Source organism: Culicoides brevitarsis, chromosome 3, assembly GCF_036172545.1.
Source record: "Culicoides brevitarsis isolate CSIRO-B50_1 chromosome 3, AGI_CSIRO_Cbre_v1, whole genome shotgun sequence".
In the NCBI taxonomy this organism is placed as follows: domain Eukaryota; kingdom Metazoa; phylum Arthropoda; class Insecta; order Diptera; family Ceratopogonidae; genus Culicoides; species Culicoides brevitarsis.
This window is the reverse complement of record NC_087087.1, coordinates 35890616-35908230: the sequence shown is the minus strand read 5'-3', so window position 1 is coordinate 35908230 and position 17615 is coordinate 35890616. Positions and strand designations below refer to the sequence as shown.

The window sequence follows — 17615 nt, the reverse complement described above, 5'->3', positions numbered from 1 at the left end:
ATAAAGTCTTGCGCTATGGTATTGTTGTCGTAAGTAGTATAAATAATTTATCATGCGATAACGGAACACAGCTCAATTTGCTCCATTAGCTATACGACTCTATTTGTGATGCTGTTTCAAGGCTACACAACAACAAATTTAACGATGGAACTATCATTAGAACAATATTATATCTTGGAAGAAAAAACAATCTGTAAAGAAAGAAAAATGTAAAAATGAAAAAAGATGATCTAGCAAAAATAAATAGGTATAAGGTAATTGAAAAAATATGGTAAAATGTTTGAGACACACAAAAAACGTAGTGTAAAAAAAATTGCAAATCAATATGAAGTATTTGCAACAGTTAACCAAAAATTAGTTTTATTGAAAGAAAATTTAAAATTTATTATGTTTAATGAGATAAAACTTAAACTCCAAAAAACAAAATTTTAGTACTTTTATTAAATAATTAAAAAAAAAACAATTATAAAGAAATTTTTTTTCCAATAGGTGTATAACATTTAACATGATGTAAATTGTTTATTGAAACAATTCCATTTGCGACTTAATGTACGATACATATCATATGAAACCATGTTTGCAATTCGGACTCACTGTTGTTATTTTACTGAGATTCATACTTGTTAGATATGCGACGACATCAATATGTAACATGCGGTTGTGTCATGTCTATTTTGTGGTTAATTAGCTAAAACTGTGCTGTTTCTCTCTTGTTTACGGAACATTTAAAAAATCATTGTTCAATTAAAAAGATTGATTTTTGGAAATGCACTACTGTTTTAACTGATTTTAAGACTAACATTTCACGAAACTTGTGAGAGACACGTATTGGCATAAGATGAACATAGATTAAAATAAAAATAAAACGCACTGATGCTAAACTTTAATATTTTTTGTCGTTTTTGAACATTAAAAATGTTTCGTATGCAAATAGAAGTGTGTTTTTGTTTGCTTTTTAACCGACGAGTAGCAGGATAAACATTGTGTATTTCGTGCTTTGTATTAATTTTAAATTCAACACACTGTTTATCCTTATTATAAATTTTATTAAAGCTTTGTTTCAGTCTCAAAATTTTTATCATTTAAATGTGTCTTCTATAGGTTCGATCATTTAAAATTAATATTAATATTTAAGCCTTTTTGATAATAAATTAAAACCAAAATATGAATTTATAAAAAGGCAATAGCCTCTGTTTTTTTTAATGTTTAACACGATTTACATAAAAAAAGATCTTTTAATTATAAAAGTCTCGCACTGTCAAATCCAAAATGCTTCTTCGCAATATTGTCCAATGAATTCTTTGTTCTTGTGATCGAGAGCAAGCCTTTTTTTTATACAAAGCACATTTTTCATTTTCTGTGCAGTGGTTTTTGAAATATTTTTTTGCATCATAATACCGACCAACTTAAACTATGCAATCTAATAACTCATACACATGTCACATAATGTCCAAACAGTAAAAATGTGAACCGCATAAAATTACAACGGTACATAATGCTTTTAAAATCACACACTAAATGATAAACTCAGCTTAGAGAGTTGATGGTTACAGGGATTATGTAGATTTATTCAAAAAGAATGGTCAGAAAACCACGTTTCTGAACCAAATAATCTTCATGGATTAAAATTTTGTTTAAATATGAATCAGATTTTTAACAACACGAAAAAAGAGCATGGCATAACATTTTCTTTTCATGTTTTTATATCGGTTAAAAATTTAATTAAAAACTTTTGCATGGGTTTTCAACATAAAAGTATTTTCTCAACGATAAACTCTTAAATACACATCATCTACTATCATTTATCTAACGTAATGTATGCAGTAACGTATTATTTCTCGTAAAACAACAATATATTTATTATTTCGAAAATAATTATTTTTGTTACCTTATTATGTCGATTACATCGATCTTTTGTTTATCAATGCAATTGTTGAAAGTATTTATATTTATACGGAAAGACAGAAATACTTCAAAAAGTCCAATTCTTCAAAGGATTAATTAAAACTTTTGTAAAATTTTAAAATATTATTATTGATTTGCGAATTTAAAAGTTTGGACCTCAATAAAAGAGTTTTTTTTTGAGTTGAGAGTGAAACTGAATAACAATCGTTTATTGTCACGTATGCTAAATTTACATATGATAGCAATTTTTCTTTCTACAAATACTAAGGATTTGAAAGATAGCAATGATATGTTTGTTTCTAAAAAGACACGTTTGGTCGATTATTTGCTTTATTATTTTTTTTTTCATTCATTTTAAGAAAATGTTTTGATTAAAGAGTACTTCAGAAAAAAAGGAGCACAACTGTCAAATATAAAAGTTTCTCTTATGAGAAGACCTTGATTTTTTCCCTTTTTTCAAATTTATTTTATTACAACAGTTTTTGTTTTATACTTTTTTCTTAATGTTTTGAAGTTTAGGTACACATACGCGCTCGTCCTACTTTTTTCTACTTTAAACAAATTTTTCATTGTTAAAAAAAGTCGTTCATTTACATATATGTTAAGATTGTCTCATTTTATTCTTACACATGATAAGTGAGTATATGTATTTTAATAATTGTTTGTTTTTAGACATTTCGTAAAATATAGGTATAAGTATATGTGAACAAAAACATGAAACAAACATGAGCAAAACATTTCATTTTACTTGTATTTATATGTATTATAATTAATAAAAAAAAGGAAATTTCGATTTAATTGAATGTATTAACTTATGTTATAGAATAATATATTTTTTTCTGATATTCAATGGTGAAAATTACAGTTTTTATATGTTAATAATCAATATGCATACCCAGTACTTCAAATTCGCTTTAATTTTATATTTATTCAAATAGTTGCAACAAATGTAAAATGGGGATAATAAAAATGGATTTCCATTTCTTATGCTAATGAATTGACTTATTTCTCTCTGTATATTTATTGAATTTCCTTATGCTGATGGAACGTTAATGATACCGGATTTAATATTAATTTTCGCGCTCTTTTTCTTCTTCAATATCCTCTCTATTACTTTACCATATTAAACGACACTTTTGTTTAAATCATAACCAAGAGTTTCAATGAAATATTGTTTTACACATTCTATTCGAAGAAATTTATTATTATCATTATTCTGGAATTAGTATTAATTTGTATAAATCGTTTATGTGATAAAGCTTGTACCTTAAAACGTAACACTTAAGCTCAGAAGTACACATATTTAATATCTAATTTATCATTCGCTCGTCGTTATACTTTTCATCTTTTGATAGGAAAATTTATGAAAAGCAAGTCAAGTCGTTACGTTGTAATACAATAGTGAATTTCCATAATGCTTAATGTAAAAGAAGTTAGTTTAGTGCATTTTAAATATAAAAAGATCACTATTTCAAGTTAGTCGTGATATGATGTGAAAAATTTTCGACAGATGCTTTTGACAAAATAACTTAACACTATATAAGCATCAAAATTTGTATTTGCAAAAAGGTACAATTTATATTCAAATTCAATTTATCAAAACGCGTGTTACTTAACCTATCTTATATTTAGTTTTTTTGTCTTTTGCAACTTGTCTGCAAAACAATTTTTGTCCTGTTTCTTATTGCATTCTGCATGTATGTATGGTAAATAAGACACATATATACATAAATATTACCTTTTTAAAATTATAATCACGTACAGGTGCTTTTCGTGTCATCATCATTGAGAAGGAGTGTATGTTTTGGCGCCTTTCTCATACGTTATTTATTTGCTTGTTCAAGCCTGCTCAGTCACATAACCGAAAAAAATACGCACAAACTGTGTGTCAGGTCATTAAATATTCATGAATTTATTGAGAAAAGGCTGAAGGTGATTGCTTTTTAAAGAGTTGAAAATGAACGGGTTCTCGACGTATAAAAGAAGATGTTATAAAATGTAAGAACAATGAAACTTTTGGGCGATTTTCCATACATTTTGGAAGTTATAAAGAGACACGACTGAAAAATACATATTTTTACATAAAATTTTTTAAGTAGCAAAAAAAGGACGAAATAAGTTTCAAATTTACATTATCGCTATTCAAAAATAAAACTTTGCAGTTCAGAGCTGTAGATATTAGTATTCGTATATCCTTTCTTTTTCTATTATAGAGATTCATAAATTAAAAGCAATTTATTTATATATTGTGCATATTCACATTTTTTCTTATCATTAAAAAAACAAAAGTAGGTAATAACAGATGCACAAAAGGATCGTCAAGAATTACCTTGAAGGAATTCTATAGCAATTTGTTCATATTCTGACACTTTATACTTGCTTTGCTCGGATGATGTGAAAGCATTTGGAAAAACAACACTGTTTTGAAAGGTCTTTAAGTTTAAGGAGGCGAAAATGACAAACTAACATTTATTTTACGCTTTCTTCGAATACCAACAGATAATATAGTAGACAGGTTACAAATTTTTGACATGTGAGGTGACAAGGATCGAGTTGGTAATAAAAAAAATGAACATTACTATATTTAATGCAGAGTTCTATTTTATATAACAAAAAAATGGTAAGTCAAGTTTTATCACAAGGTTTTGTTAAGTTCTCCTCCTTTTTAAAGAATATTACAAAAATAAATCTTTTAATAAACCTGTTATGATTGTGAAAATATCTATGTATTTTGCTGATTTTTCCTTTCTCTTATGAGAATGCAAAAGGAAACAAAAAAAATAACAAAAGCCATGCAAAAAAAAAACATAAAAGAATCTTTCGAAACAAAATGATTAATCAAACTCTCTGTTAAACGATACTCACAGTTTTTGTTGATATCTTATCCTTATTTTTTTTTACCCTCTGCGTTCTTTGTTAGTTAAACTTTTTCGTTTACGTTTTGTGGCAGTTTGCTAAAGTAATCCTTTAAAATCTATATCATTTATTGTTGTCACCACGCAAATATAAATGCGTTTCTACCAACTGACTTTTTTCATTTACTCACTTTGTAATTTCACAAGTAATTTGTGTATTGAGTGCGATGGATTGTTGTTATATTTGTTTGCGATGGTAAATATTATGATACCGATTATAAATGAATAAAATGTATTTTATAAAAATATTTACAATTTTAATTCAATTATGCACATTTCCTTCAAAGAGGTTTAAGACAATCAAAAAGATAATTTAATACTTTGTGATAATATTATTTTTGGAACCAAAATTATAATGTTGTAAAATGAACAATATTGCCTTGTTTATAATTTAATTAGAATTCGTTTGTTAGACACATTCTATATATTATGATGAAAAATTGTTTGAATTACTTTTTAGCTTCGCCTTGTTCTTCTTAAAATAATGCTGCTTAAATGTTTGTTATTTATTCATATACTTTGGATGTTTTTTATGTTATCTGAGTTTTATCTTTTTATTTTTTCATAAATTTGGGACAGCAACAAGGCAAAAACACAGTATAATGCTACTTAACAACCAAATGGGCGAGATATGAACGATGATTAATTAATTTTGTTTTTGAGAATATTTATCCCTGTGGTGCGGTTTGATATTATATATTTTTTCAATTCAAACAATTTCTTGTATTACTATATTTTTTGCACAATATAATATTTTCACGGTAATTGCATCAACATTTTATTTATGCTTGTTTTTCTCGAGAATTCTTGCTTATTCTCAAAATGTTTTTCATGTAGATAAAAATCTTTTAAAAGATTTCTTTTCAATTCGTTCGAAGGAGAATAACTAGGTGCTAAATGATACGCGCCTGAATGTAGACTGCTAGACGACACATTTTCCTATGAAAATAACTTATTTTTCTTGTTTGTGTGTGTGTTTCGTTTTTTCTTGGATGTTAGTATTGCATAACGGTAGCTGTTTGTGTGTGTTTGTGTGTGTGTGGTAAACAAACAAGGAAAAACTAAACAGGGTGACTTTTTCATGATGTAGAAGCACAAAAACAGTAAATCGTCACCATGTTTCACACAAACACAGAGATATTTTGCAACATCGTTTTATGAGACATGCGCTAAATTTCATTCATCTCAACATGAAATCACATGTCGGCCAAGAACTTTCTACATCCATGTATCTATAACGGAGAACGAACTTCGTGCTTTTTCAGAAAATAAAAAAAACATGTGATTTTCATCATCAACCTACATTTGTGTTGGTGCATATGAGTTGACGACCATCATCATTATAATTAATTTTATTATCATTATTATAACTTTTTAAAATGTATATTATCGTTTATGAACATTAATGGTATATTTATTATAGAGATTGAAACGTCAATTTTTGTAGACAAAATTTATGCAATATTTTCAGCAGAGAAAATAAAACAGAAAATGGGAGGAAAATCTGTTGAATTAGCAGGCATGAAGATGGAGACAAGCCCAATACATAATTTGAAATTTCCATGAGCATTTAAAAATGTTAAGCCGTTGAGTTTATTCAAAATTTTCGACGATATTTTTCGATATATTAATACTTTTGTTATCATTTCATGTCTTTCTATCTCTAATACTATTGCTAAAATCTTACTAATTGCAAATGCATCAATGATGTTCCTTTATATAAAATGGCATGTATAATAAATTTGTTGATCCCCGAGAAACGAATTAACACATTGTACTTGCCTCGCAATTCAAGCAATTCTCATAAACGCGAATACTCGAGTCAAAACAAAGTTGATGAAAATGAAAACTAAAGCAACTATAATTCGCACATGGGCAGTATCGATATATTGATAACTGTACTAAATGCAATATATATGTTGATTGGTGTCTAGTCTAATAACTTTACCATATTAGTAATAATTCGTGTTTCATTCATTTTTGTACATACAACGCATTGCAGTATTGCAGACATTTTGTCAGTGACGGCGAATATTCTTTCCATACACACCATTCGTCTCCATCGACAATCCTTGCAAATTCAACATCATTCACGTATTAACAACAAAACACCTACGTGAACTATACATATACGAAACGCGCAATGAATGAAATGTTCAACAAAAAGCTCAACAATGTGTAAAGTAAAAATCAAACATAAAATATACGGTAAACAAAATTATTTATTTCAGTCACCTGTTGATCGTTCATATGTTAACATCTTTTATTTTTTCACTAATTTTTAATATTTATATATACAAATATATATTTTTAATAATTAAATTAAAAATTTTATTATTATTTAACAAACGTTACGGTTGTAATTTTTATTATAAATTGTTATCGCAACTCGGAAAAATAAGTAAAACAACTAATAAATAAATAAATGAAAGTGTAAAAATTAAGATTAAGTTAGAAAAGTGAAAAAAAAAAATTTTTTTTTGACCTTTTATTTTGCATAACAGACAAGTGAACAAATTGTTTACTTTTATTATTAACTATAAAACTTGTCGAACTTAACTGCAACAAACCGGTAATAATAAAAAATCATGAAACACAATTAATATTTAAAAAAAGTGGTTCAAAATATAACAAAAGATCATTCAAAGAAAATATAATTCTGATTGAAATTAATAATTGAATCTGTAATTTAAAATAGTTGGTGAGTGCTTTATTTTTATGTTTGTTTTAATTTTAAGTTTAACAAATTTAAAAGTAAAAATATTAACTTATTGAAAAATTCATAAGCATGATAAGCTGTTTCAATGTTTGAAATTTACGTGCACCGATAGTATTATTGACAATAGCTACTAAAACACTTGACGTTTGTTTTCATCAACTTGCCATTTTGATGAAATTTTTTTCTGATATCGAATGCAATGTAAATTTTGATACCAAGTTAAAAATTAATTTTTGAAAATTTGTTCAACAATGCCTTAATACATACATATATTGATTTACATTAAAATTAAAATCATCATATTTTTTGTTTATTTTGCTTTCTTTGAATTAATAAGTTTAGTATTATAATTGGATCAAATTACCAATTTTTTTTACAAACATTTCATTTTTATTTTAAACAGAACAAAAAGTTTATTTTTGTTTTATTTGACTGCGCACTGATCATTGAAAAATTTCATATTCAAATTTCATCAGAAAAACTGCAAAGATTAACCACAAGCAAATAAATACCTTCAAAAAAATTCAAAGAAAATAAAATCGCTTGTCCTTCTATGTTTTCCATGATCTCGAAAATGTAATGCATAAAAATCTCATTTTTATATTATTTTAGGGTATATAAGCAAGTTTCACTTTTATTTTACACGTTTTATGAATACTTTTATATAAATATATTATATATTGACACAAGATATTTATAACAGCTGCAATTTTCAGGCGCCAAAACATGTGCGCATTTTTTTTAAATGAAAATTAATATGTTGTAAAGCAGTAGCTTTTATCAAAGTGATCAATTAATCAAGTATGAAACAATTTTTTGTCTTTTAATATATTTATAGTATATTTTTAGCATATTTTTATTCTCACTGCTTTAATTGGTGCTGCTGTGTGTGATAAAACATTAAATACAAGGTTATCGGTAAATAATAATGTAAAACTTTTTCAGATATTTTTTTTCCTAATATTATTTTTATTACTATATATGTCTCGTGTTCTGATAAACTGAAATTTCGTCAAGAGTCTCGTGTGACGCACCAATGGATCGTATTGCGTACAAAAATCGCGCAAAACCATATCATGATCATCTAGTTTGTGGTTGACGGCAATACCAACAAAAAACTTGTTGACGATCACTTAGTTGTCGTCGTCAAGCTGTCTAGCGAAACAGTAATTTTCTTTTAAAATGCGAAATCATTTATCACTTTAACTCTTTGAAAAAACCACAACATGAACATAAAAAAAGATTTAGGTATAAAAATATTAATGGTCTTGTTTGTATTTTATCACTTTGTTGTCATTCATTGACATTTTTTAAAAATATATATGATATAATGTAAATTACAACAAACAAAAAAGAACAAAAATAGTATAAATTTAAATGGAGTTTTTTATTAATTCAATTTCAAGTTTATCTATCAACAGTTTTTTCTTTTATATTTAACCAAGCAATATACATACAAACAATTTTAATACGAAATGTGTGTAATAAAGGTTAATAAATTTCATATAAATTGATAACGTTGTAATTCGGTTGTAATTGTATATGAGTTATAACTTTTGAGACTTGTCCGACAAAATTTGGAATATTATCGCCTTTGAATGACAATTTTTTTTATAAAAGTCTTTTTTCTTATATCATAGTAATTTGTAAGAATGTAAGACCTTGTAAGCCGATAATGAAAGTTATGCAGTTTCATGTCTGGTTTGGCAACTGTGAAGATATTTCATGCAAATTTGTATCAAAATAGTTCATTCTTCAACTTTTCAAAGATATTCAAAAATACTCTTATTGCATGTCAACATATTTGATTTGTTACGCATTTTTCAGTATTTGTTTGGCAATGACAATTTGTTCCGAGAATTGATATTTGCTAATTGTTTAACAAAACATTATTATAAAAATATATTTTTAAGTTTTTCGGTAGTTTATTGCATTATGAATCATAAAAGACCGTAATTTGGGGTAATTCTAAAATTACCTATATTTAAAAAAATTATGATGTCTTAAGTTTTATGTCAACATGAAAACTTTTATAAGTTCTCTAAAATTACTAAATAATACTAATTTTTAATAATTATGTACTTTTTATGAGTTTGAGAAATTTAAGTTTGCACAATTAATGTACAAAAAATTCATTTTAACTTGTAAAAGAGATGAAACAAAGTTGCCAATAATGACAATGTGATTTAAAAACAAAAACATAATGATTATAGACCATCATAAGTAACAACCGTCTGCACATGACAAGAGACGAGAAGAGCGAGAGTTCATTATTATGAGTATACTAACGAAGAAAAATTCCATGATTGTCTCGGTATCTTCTATATATGGCGCTCGGTATATTCTATATATCATGTTGGTTCACCATCGGCAGCAAACACATGATCGTTTATATGACATTTAATCAATATTCATTACAAGAAATGTTTTTTAGGCAATATTTAATTACAGGCTTCGAAAAAGTGAATCAATAATTGTCATAAGTCCCATTACAAGTTGCGACATTGACGAAATTCACTTTTTGGCATTCTTTGGTTAAAAAAACGATGACGAGCGACGATAAAGACGTGCCGGTAGTCTAAATTTATAAATACCTGCCGGAATATTATGTAAATTTCATTTGATTAGAAAATAGTTGGCACATTTCTATCTGCGATTGTTTGATTACGAATGAAATCGAAAAAAATCGGTATAAAGAGTAAATATTGATGTAAATTATGTTAGTCTCGTTTCGAGTGTACTCAAGTAAGTATAACGGATATCTTGTGGAATTTTTTTTTGCGGCTCAAATGTTCATTGATAAAATGTGCAAACAAATACAAATTTATGGAGTGCGCTAGACAAGCACTTATTTATTATGGAAACATTTTAATTAACAGCGATTCATATAAACAAAGTCATTGACCAAACTTTGTTTTCAGAAAATCCTTGAAAAATGTCATTTCGCCCGATATGAAAATTAATATACATATTATACATTACATGTATAATTGTATGACAAATTTAAAATAATTTTGGCATAATAAGTTATGAGGAATTAAAAAGTTGTGTATAAAATATAAAATTATACAAAAGAATAAAAAATTTAAAGTATGAACGAATCACCGAAAAAGTTTTATATCAAAACTTACATGATGATCGATACATGGAGTCGCGCAATGGAAGCATTTGCCATCGAAAAACAGGTTTCTTTGGCTCCTTTTATGATGCGAAATAATTATTTTGCTTGCTTTTCGTTGCTCATTACACTCAAAAAAGGCGAATGAAACTACTTATGTCTCATTAAATTCGTACCAATTATCTGTCGATTCTTGATTCTCGCATTTTTTTGTCGAATGTGCATCCTAGGTATCGTACATATATTTTGGCTGATGCAATTTTTTGTCTGTGTTTCACCCGTGATTTTCTAAATTAGGTACCTAAAAAAACGATGATTTACAACTTTTTTTTTTTTACTTCTGTTTAACTGAAATCTTATCGGCGGAACGTGACGATGACAGTAAAAAAACTCAGACGATAAGAATTTTGGTAGACAGTCGTTGTCATGTTCGTATTTTTGCAATTTGTTTCACTCTAATTAACCCAAATATAACTTTATTATAAATAGAATTTGCTTGTTGCAAATACACACACACAAAGATTAGTCTCATGTATAGCGTTAAGTTGCGATTCGGTATAATGACCGACCTTTAAAGGAATGCTTTTATCTCTTTAAGCGCGCAAAAAAATCGCAAAACAAGTGTGTTCGTGCATACATTATAATAATAATAAGTAAGTGCACTGTAATTATGATCAATTATAATAATATGTTGTAATTTTTCGTTCGTTTTGGACTTAAGCAGCGTCGTCGCGAGAAGTAAAATAATAATTTATTTGTAACGAAAACTGTCGCTGACCTACAAAATAGGCCTCACCCAGACCTTAGAACACTTTTCGCGCGCTCTATATATGTATATCATCGATTGATGTAGTGTTATCATTAACCAAATTTTTTCACACCTATGATGAAAAATCTTATCACACTATCTAAGTGTATTATCATAACTTTGACATGACGTTGTATTAATGATTGTTTCGATAATGGACAAAGTGCGTCAGAAAAGATAACCACCAAGTTCTCGATACTACTAAAAGTGTAATGAAAACTCGAAACTGAAGGAGATACAAGTTTCTGAAAGTTGTGCAAAATTTCCAATTTTCAAAATTATTTATAAGTGAATTAAATTCCTCACACTTTTGAGCAGTAATTAATCAAGAGAGGTCTTAACCACTTTTATTGACGACTTGTTGGATTATTGTCCCCTTTATATTATGACGTAAAATACTTTTACTTTTTTGAGCAATTTCAGCACGAGTGGACTGTCATTCAACTCACTTACGTATTATCGCAAAAATAATGCAAAATTAATGAATTTCTTGCCAAACGAACGGAGATTTTTTGCATAACCATCTTCTCAGAGCTAAACGCCAACGCTAAGAAGCTTCCTTTCTAACTTGAATTAAACATTTATTGAACACTAATTTGCTACTTGGCAATTATTTATCAGACAGTCAGCTATTGAATAAATTTAATCTTCAGTCACACGTTGATACAGAATTCTTCGATTTCAAGCTTAAATACTTTGAAGATAATAACAATGCGATAACGTTGTTTTATGAGATATTGCTCAATCGTCGTAAATGTCTAAGAATGAGTTAAAAGTGTAAGGCAGTCCTTCAATCGCTATCATTTTAGCTCGTTCCTTCAACCGAGAAGGACCAAATTGAAACAAAATATTGTTTATCGCTATAAAATCAAATAAATTTTATTAAGAAAAAACAAGTGAATTAAAAAAAATAAATCTAAATATTTCGCATTATTTTCAGATTAAAGTGTTTAGAAAAATATTGAAAAAATGGTAGCTGATGTAAAAACTGGAGAAAAAAGTGGCGGTGTATCAACTACCAATCTAACGGATTATAATTCAACGTAAGTGTTAACTGTAAAATTAATTTTCAAATTGCGTTTCGATATTAACACTTTAACAATCGACAATTGAAATTTTTTCGTTAAAAATATAATTGAATTAAAGGATAAAATTGAACAAAATATTGAATTTAGGTCAAAAAATATTTCGCTAAATTTTTTCATTTGACGGATTTCTTTTAAATTTTCTTAAATTCGAAAAAACTTATATTTTTGTAGCTAAGGAATTAAATTAAATGCTTCGTCAAGAATGCCGATGATCATTAAAGTGTTAATTAATCTGATAAGATAACTTCTGTTTTGATTAACGGGATTTCCAAATTATTACTTAATTAATGAGTTCAGTTCCGTACATTTGTAATAATTGATAACAAAATTACTGTTTTTTTTTTCTTGCAGTACGAAACTCGCGGAAAAGGATCTCGAGAGCTACGATGAATACAATCCATTTGAGCATCGTGAAACGGAAAAACCCAATTCAACAATGGGCTCGCTCGCACATTTACTAAAGTCAAGTTTAGGGACGGGGATTTTGGCAATGCCTGCTGCATTTAAGAATGCTGGACTGTTATTTGGTGCACTTGGAACGATAATTGTTGGTCTCATTTGTACACATTGTGTTCATATTTTGGTAAGTAATGTACTGTGAGAGACAAATTCATTACTAGTTGACGCTTTCTGTGTATAGTAGCACGACAGTTGTGAAAGCATATTACATTTACTCACGTTCTTACGACGTTTAATATTAATTGGAATTACCTTTGAGACTCATAAACGACTAAAATTATTATGTAATTGCATTTTGTGAACTGAACGAATGACGCACTGAACACTTTATGTATGTATTGTATGTTCATGCTTGCTTTTAGAATAGACATGACATTAATATCAATTATCAGGAAAGGCATCGACGAGCCACTTGATAGATATAGGCCAACACGTACCTTCAAAACTTTAGTTTTTGAATATTTAAGCTGCGCGACTCGTCTTTTTTGATGATTTATGGTCTTCCGGCGTCCTTCGCCTGTTCAGAAAGCTTTTTATGCAAATTTTTACGTTGATTGTAACGCGGAAGAGAGAATCCATAGTGTTGTTGTTTTCATCGAGGAAGAAAGAAACCCTCGATACTTGAGTTGTGACATGAATTGAATTGAATTGCTTTGTTTACTGTATCGTGATAAATATGTTTACTTGCTCACGTGATGTCGTCGTATGCGATGTTATTGAATTTGTATGGAAATTCACAAGTGAAATGTTTTTGTTGGTATTTATTTAAAGAAAAGGATTGGCAGAAGTATTATATTTTTTAATAGAGATATCACAAATGAAGACGACTAAGTGGGTTGCAATTTGAATACAAAAGAGAGGCTATGCTTTCTTAAACATTTTTGTAATTTTATAAAATCTAGTTTTGAGTCATAAATTTTGTAACTGAGAAGTAGGAAATTAACAAAACTTTGCTACGTAGAAGATGAAATTAAGTAACTTTGAAGATCAGGTCATAAAAAAAAAGTTAGATAATTTTTATTTGCTAAATAAGATCATCCATAAAAAAGAAGAAACAAGAACGTATCAAGGTAGCGAGAATATTGCCTTGAAAAATTTATCACACGGTGAAAAAAGATGAAGGTCGAATGAATTTCTTTTGATGTATAACCGGTTCTGTCAGCGTTGTAATTATGTTACCAGAACACAATATGCAAGCAAAAAAGAATATAACTGCGTCACAATTCTTCATTAACTTCTCCATCTTCTCTTTTCAACAGCTCATCTTTACGTTTTGCAAATTATGATGCATGTTCTCATATTTTGTTTCTTCACTTCCAGGTAAAAACCTCACACAACGTTTGTAAGAAAACAAAGGTTCCTGTTTTGGGATTTGCGGAGACAGCAGAACGTGTATTTGAATATGGACCATTGCCATGCCGGAGGTTCTCGAAAGCAGCAAAGTGAGTAACAAATTTATTATAAAACTTAATTATTTTTTGTTTGGATAGAAATAAAAAAACTTTTTGTAATTAAAAAAAAAAAAAATACTAAACAAATACTTACATATTTGCTACTTTTTCGAATTAATGAAACTTCTACAAGTTTTTAAAAGACTTTCGCTTGCTTATACTTAATTTTTAATTTACCCTTGAAAAAAAAGTACAATGCAATAAATTAGTTAATCAGATGAAAATCGGCATCGTCTCAGCACAAATGACATAAATTATATTCACTATCACACGATTCTCAGTTGAGTATGACGAGATCAGCAAACCGACTCCTAATAACTCACAAAATATCATTAAGATAATAGTCGGATAATTAAAGAAATCTGTGTATGTAATTAAGTCAACTTGTAATGTATTGTAAACAGAAAAACAATTATTTAATTGTAGGTGAATTTACTTCCGTTGACTGCTTTTGATGCATTTAATAACCACAACGAGTAAATAATTAATTTATGATTATTAATTGTGAAGTAAGAGCAATAATTTTTAAAGTTTATCTTAACGATGTTCATTTAGACGAGATTAAGTTAGTTAAGTTGACAAATTACAAAATTCCATGAACATTTTGTTCCGTTTTTGTGTCGTCTTACAAAATGTAAACATTTTCAGATAAAATTCTTTCCTTCACTCTTCGAATACTCTTTTCTGTAACTGTTCAAAACATCGTCACGTGCGATATTAGGAAACAACGTTACTCACGTTTTATATCCAATTTTGACGCTAGATTCATTTCCTCTTTATTTAAATTTAAATAATATGTATTTAATTTTATTTTAGTGCAAAATTAGCGGATTGTTCGACTAAATGAGTTTTGTAGACGACTTTATATGTTATTGCATGACTTTTATATTGTGAGCTATTAAGTGAATAAAAACTGATGAATGCACTGAAAAACATAAAAGGGAATAAAAACATTCCAAACGAATAATCAAACTCACATTTTTGTTGTTTGTGTGTCTCTCTTTCTATAATGTCGAATTAATTTAATACTTTTTTTTCAGAGAGTTTATCGATTATGCATTGATGGCAACGTATTATAGTGCCGGTTGTGTCTACATTTTGTTTATCGGTGAGTAAATTCGCGTGTTCATTGTCCTTGAAATTAAAAGCTTCAACTCTAACTTTTCGCAACGCATTTCAGCTGAATCAACAAAACTTGCAACGGACTTGATCCTCGACATAAGTTGGGATGTACGAATTTACATTGCGATCATCATTATTCCTGTACTGCTAATTGGACAATTCCGTTCTCTCAAATATTTGGTTCCCTTCTCAATGTTAGCCAACATATTCATTGTTATCGTGTTCGGAATAACCCTTTATTATATGTTCAACGAGCCACTCGTCTTTTCCGATAAGCCTCTGATGACGAGTAAAATTGCAACGTTGCCTTTGTTCTTCTCTACTGTTATTTTTGCGATGGAAGGTATTGGCGCTGTGATGCCTGTAGAAAACGAAATGGCAAAACCACAACACTTCTTGGGATGCCCGGGAGTCTTGAACACTGCTATGTTTACCGTGATCATCTTGTATGCTTCTCTTGGGTTCTTGGGATATGTGCGTTTTGGAGACGAAGTTAAAGGAAGTGTTACATTGAACTTGCCTGCTGATGACCTGTAAGTATTCGAAATAATTTCAAGTTTTAAACATGTTGTAAATAAATTTGTCTTTGTAGTCTGAGCCAAATCGCCCAATATTTGATTGCAACAGCAATTCTTTTTACATTTGGTTTACAATTTTACATCCCCATGGATATTTTGATGAAGAAAATTAAGGATAAATTGCCGAAAAACAACAGAGGACTCATCGAAGTTTCCTTGAGAACGGTTATCATGTTACTCATGGCTTGTGTCGCAGTTGCTGTGCCCGATCTTGAGCCCTTCATCTCATTGGTTGGTGCAATTTTCTTTAGTACTCTTGGTAAGTTTTAGAAATTTCATTCAAGTCAATGCAAAAGAAAAAAACTCATAAGAAAATTTTTCAATCAGGTCTTTTGGTTCCAAGCATCGTTGAAACAGTATTCCATTGGGATGATTTGGGACGCTTCAATTGGATTTTGTGTAAAAATATCATTTTGGGGGTCTTCTCCATTCTTGCATTGATCGCTGGATCTGCCGTCAGTATAAATAACATAATCAATATCTACTCTGGCGACAAGGAAAACCACACCGAGTAAATGTTGACAATACACTCGCATGCCCAGTTTTTGAAAATTTTCTTCGAACAATATTTTTTAATAATTTATTACTTTTAAGGGATAAACTTTTTAAGATATATTTTTTTGTTTCTCTATCTTTTTCTTGTCTCAACAAAGACAAAGCAAAAAGGTCAGGTGATATACATATGTAATTTTAAATACACTTTTTATATTGCTAAATAAGTTAAGAGTTAGCTTTTGACAAAAGTTTAGTTTTAGCTATTTTATTTACTATGTATAATGAAAAATAGAATGAGGAATAGAAGAATTCTTTCAAGTCAGTGATTGTGTTCTTCTTCTTAGTTTGTGTACAAGTGAAAGTGCCTGTAAATAAAAATTACCTACACTTAGAAGATACTTTAAACATTTAAGTTTTATAAATAAATTAAGTTAAATTTCATACATTATTTTATTCTATTTTGATTTGTCAAAAGAAAGTTTACAGACCATTTGTTCATCATCAAATTCACTCATTAGATTTTCATGGATTTGTGTGAAATGTTTAACAGAAAAAAGGTATGTACCTTTAAATTTTCTTTGCGACGCAACTCAAAAAATCGCCTTTACGCTAATTCTTTTGATTTTTGAAGTTATGCAATGAACATCACAGAGTCCGAAGGGGATGCAAACTCGAAACATAGGAAAACAAAAATTCGTTTTGTATGAAATTTTGATAAGCCTTCAGGAAGGTAACATAAGTCATTAATCTCCTCTATAACATTCTTTCAAACATTTTATATTAATTTTTCTTTGATCAAATTGTCAACTTTACCCATGTGACCTTTGAAGGTAGTATTTAATATTTGATAAGTGACAAAAAGTATTAAAACTAAAAGTATCAAGTGTCTTTGCTTGTTCATTCATTTATTTGGATTATATTTGTTCGTCGCCGCTCTTCATGAAAACGCCAACGTTT

The 17615-nt window shown here is 28.5% G+C and overlaps 1 protein-coding gene across 2 annotated transcripts; it reads left to right on the top strand.

Annotated features, from left to right (window-relative positions):
• Positions 1-7502: 7502 nt before the first annotated feature.
• LOC134834376 (proton-coupled amino acid transporter-like protein pathetic) lies at positions 7503-17079 on the top strand. 2 transcript variants are annotated; one of them, XM_063849017.1, is made up of 8 exons: positions 7503-7521; positions 12406-12508; positions 12905-13136; positions 14333-14454; positions 15504-15571; positions 15644-16118; positions 16178-16422; positions 16491-17079. In XM_063849017.1, the coding sequence occupies exons 2-8, from the start codon at positions 12435-12437 to the stop codon at positions 16676-16678; spliced, it is 1404 nt and encodes a 467-aa protein (XP_063705087.1). In that variant the 5' UTR covers positions 7503-7521; positions 12406-12434; the 3' UTR covers positions 16679-17079. The 2 variants fall into 2 exon arrangements, with proteins under 2 accessions (XP_063705087.1, XP_063705086.1); XM_063849016.1 differs by lacking the exon at positions 7503-7521 and having other exon boundaries at positions 12284-12508.
• The last annotated feature ends 536 nt before the right edge of the window (positions 17080-17615 follow it).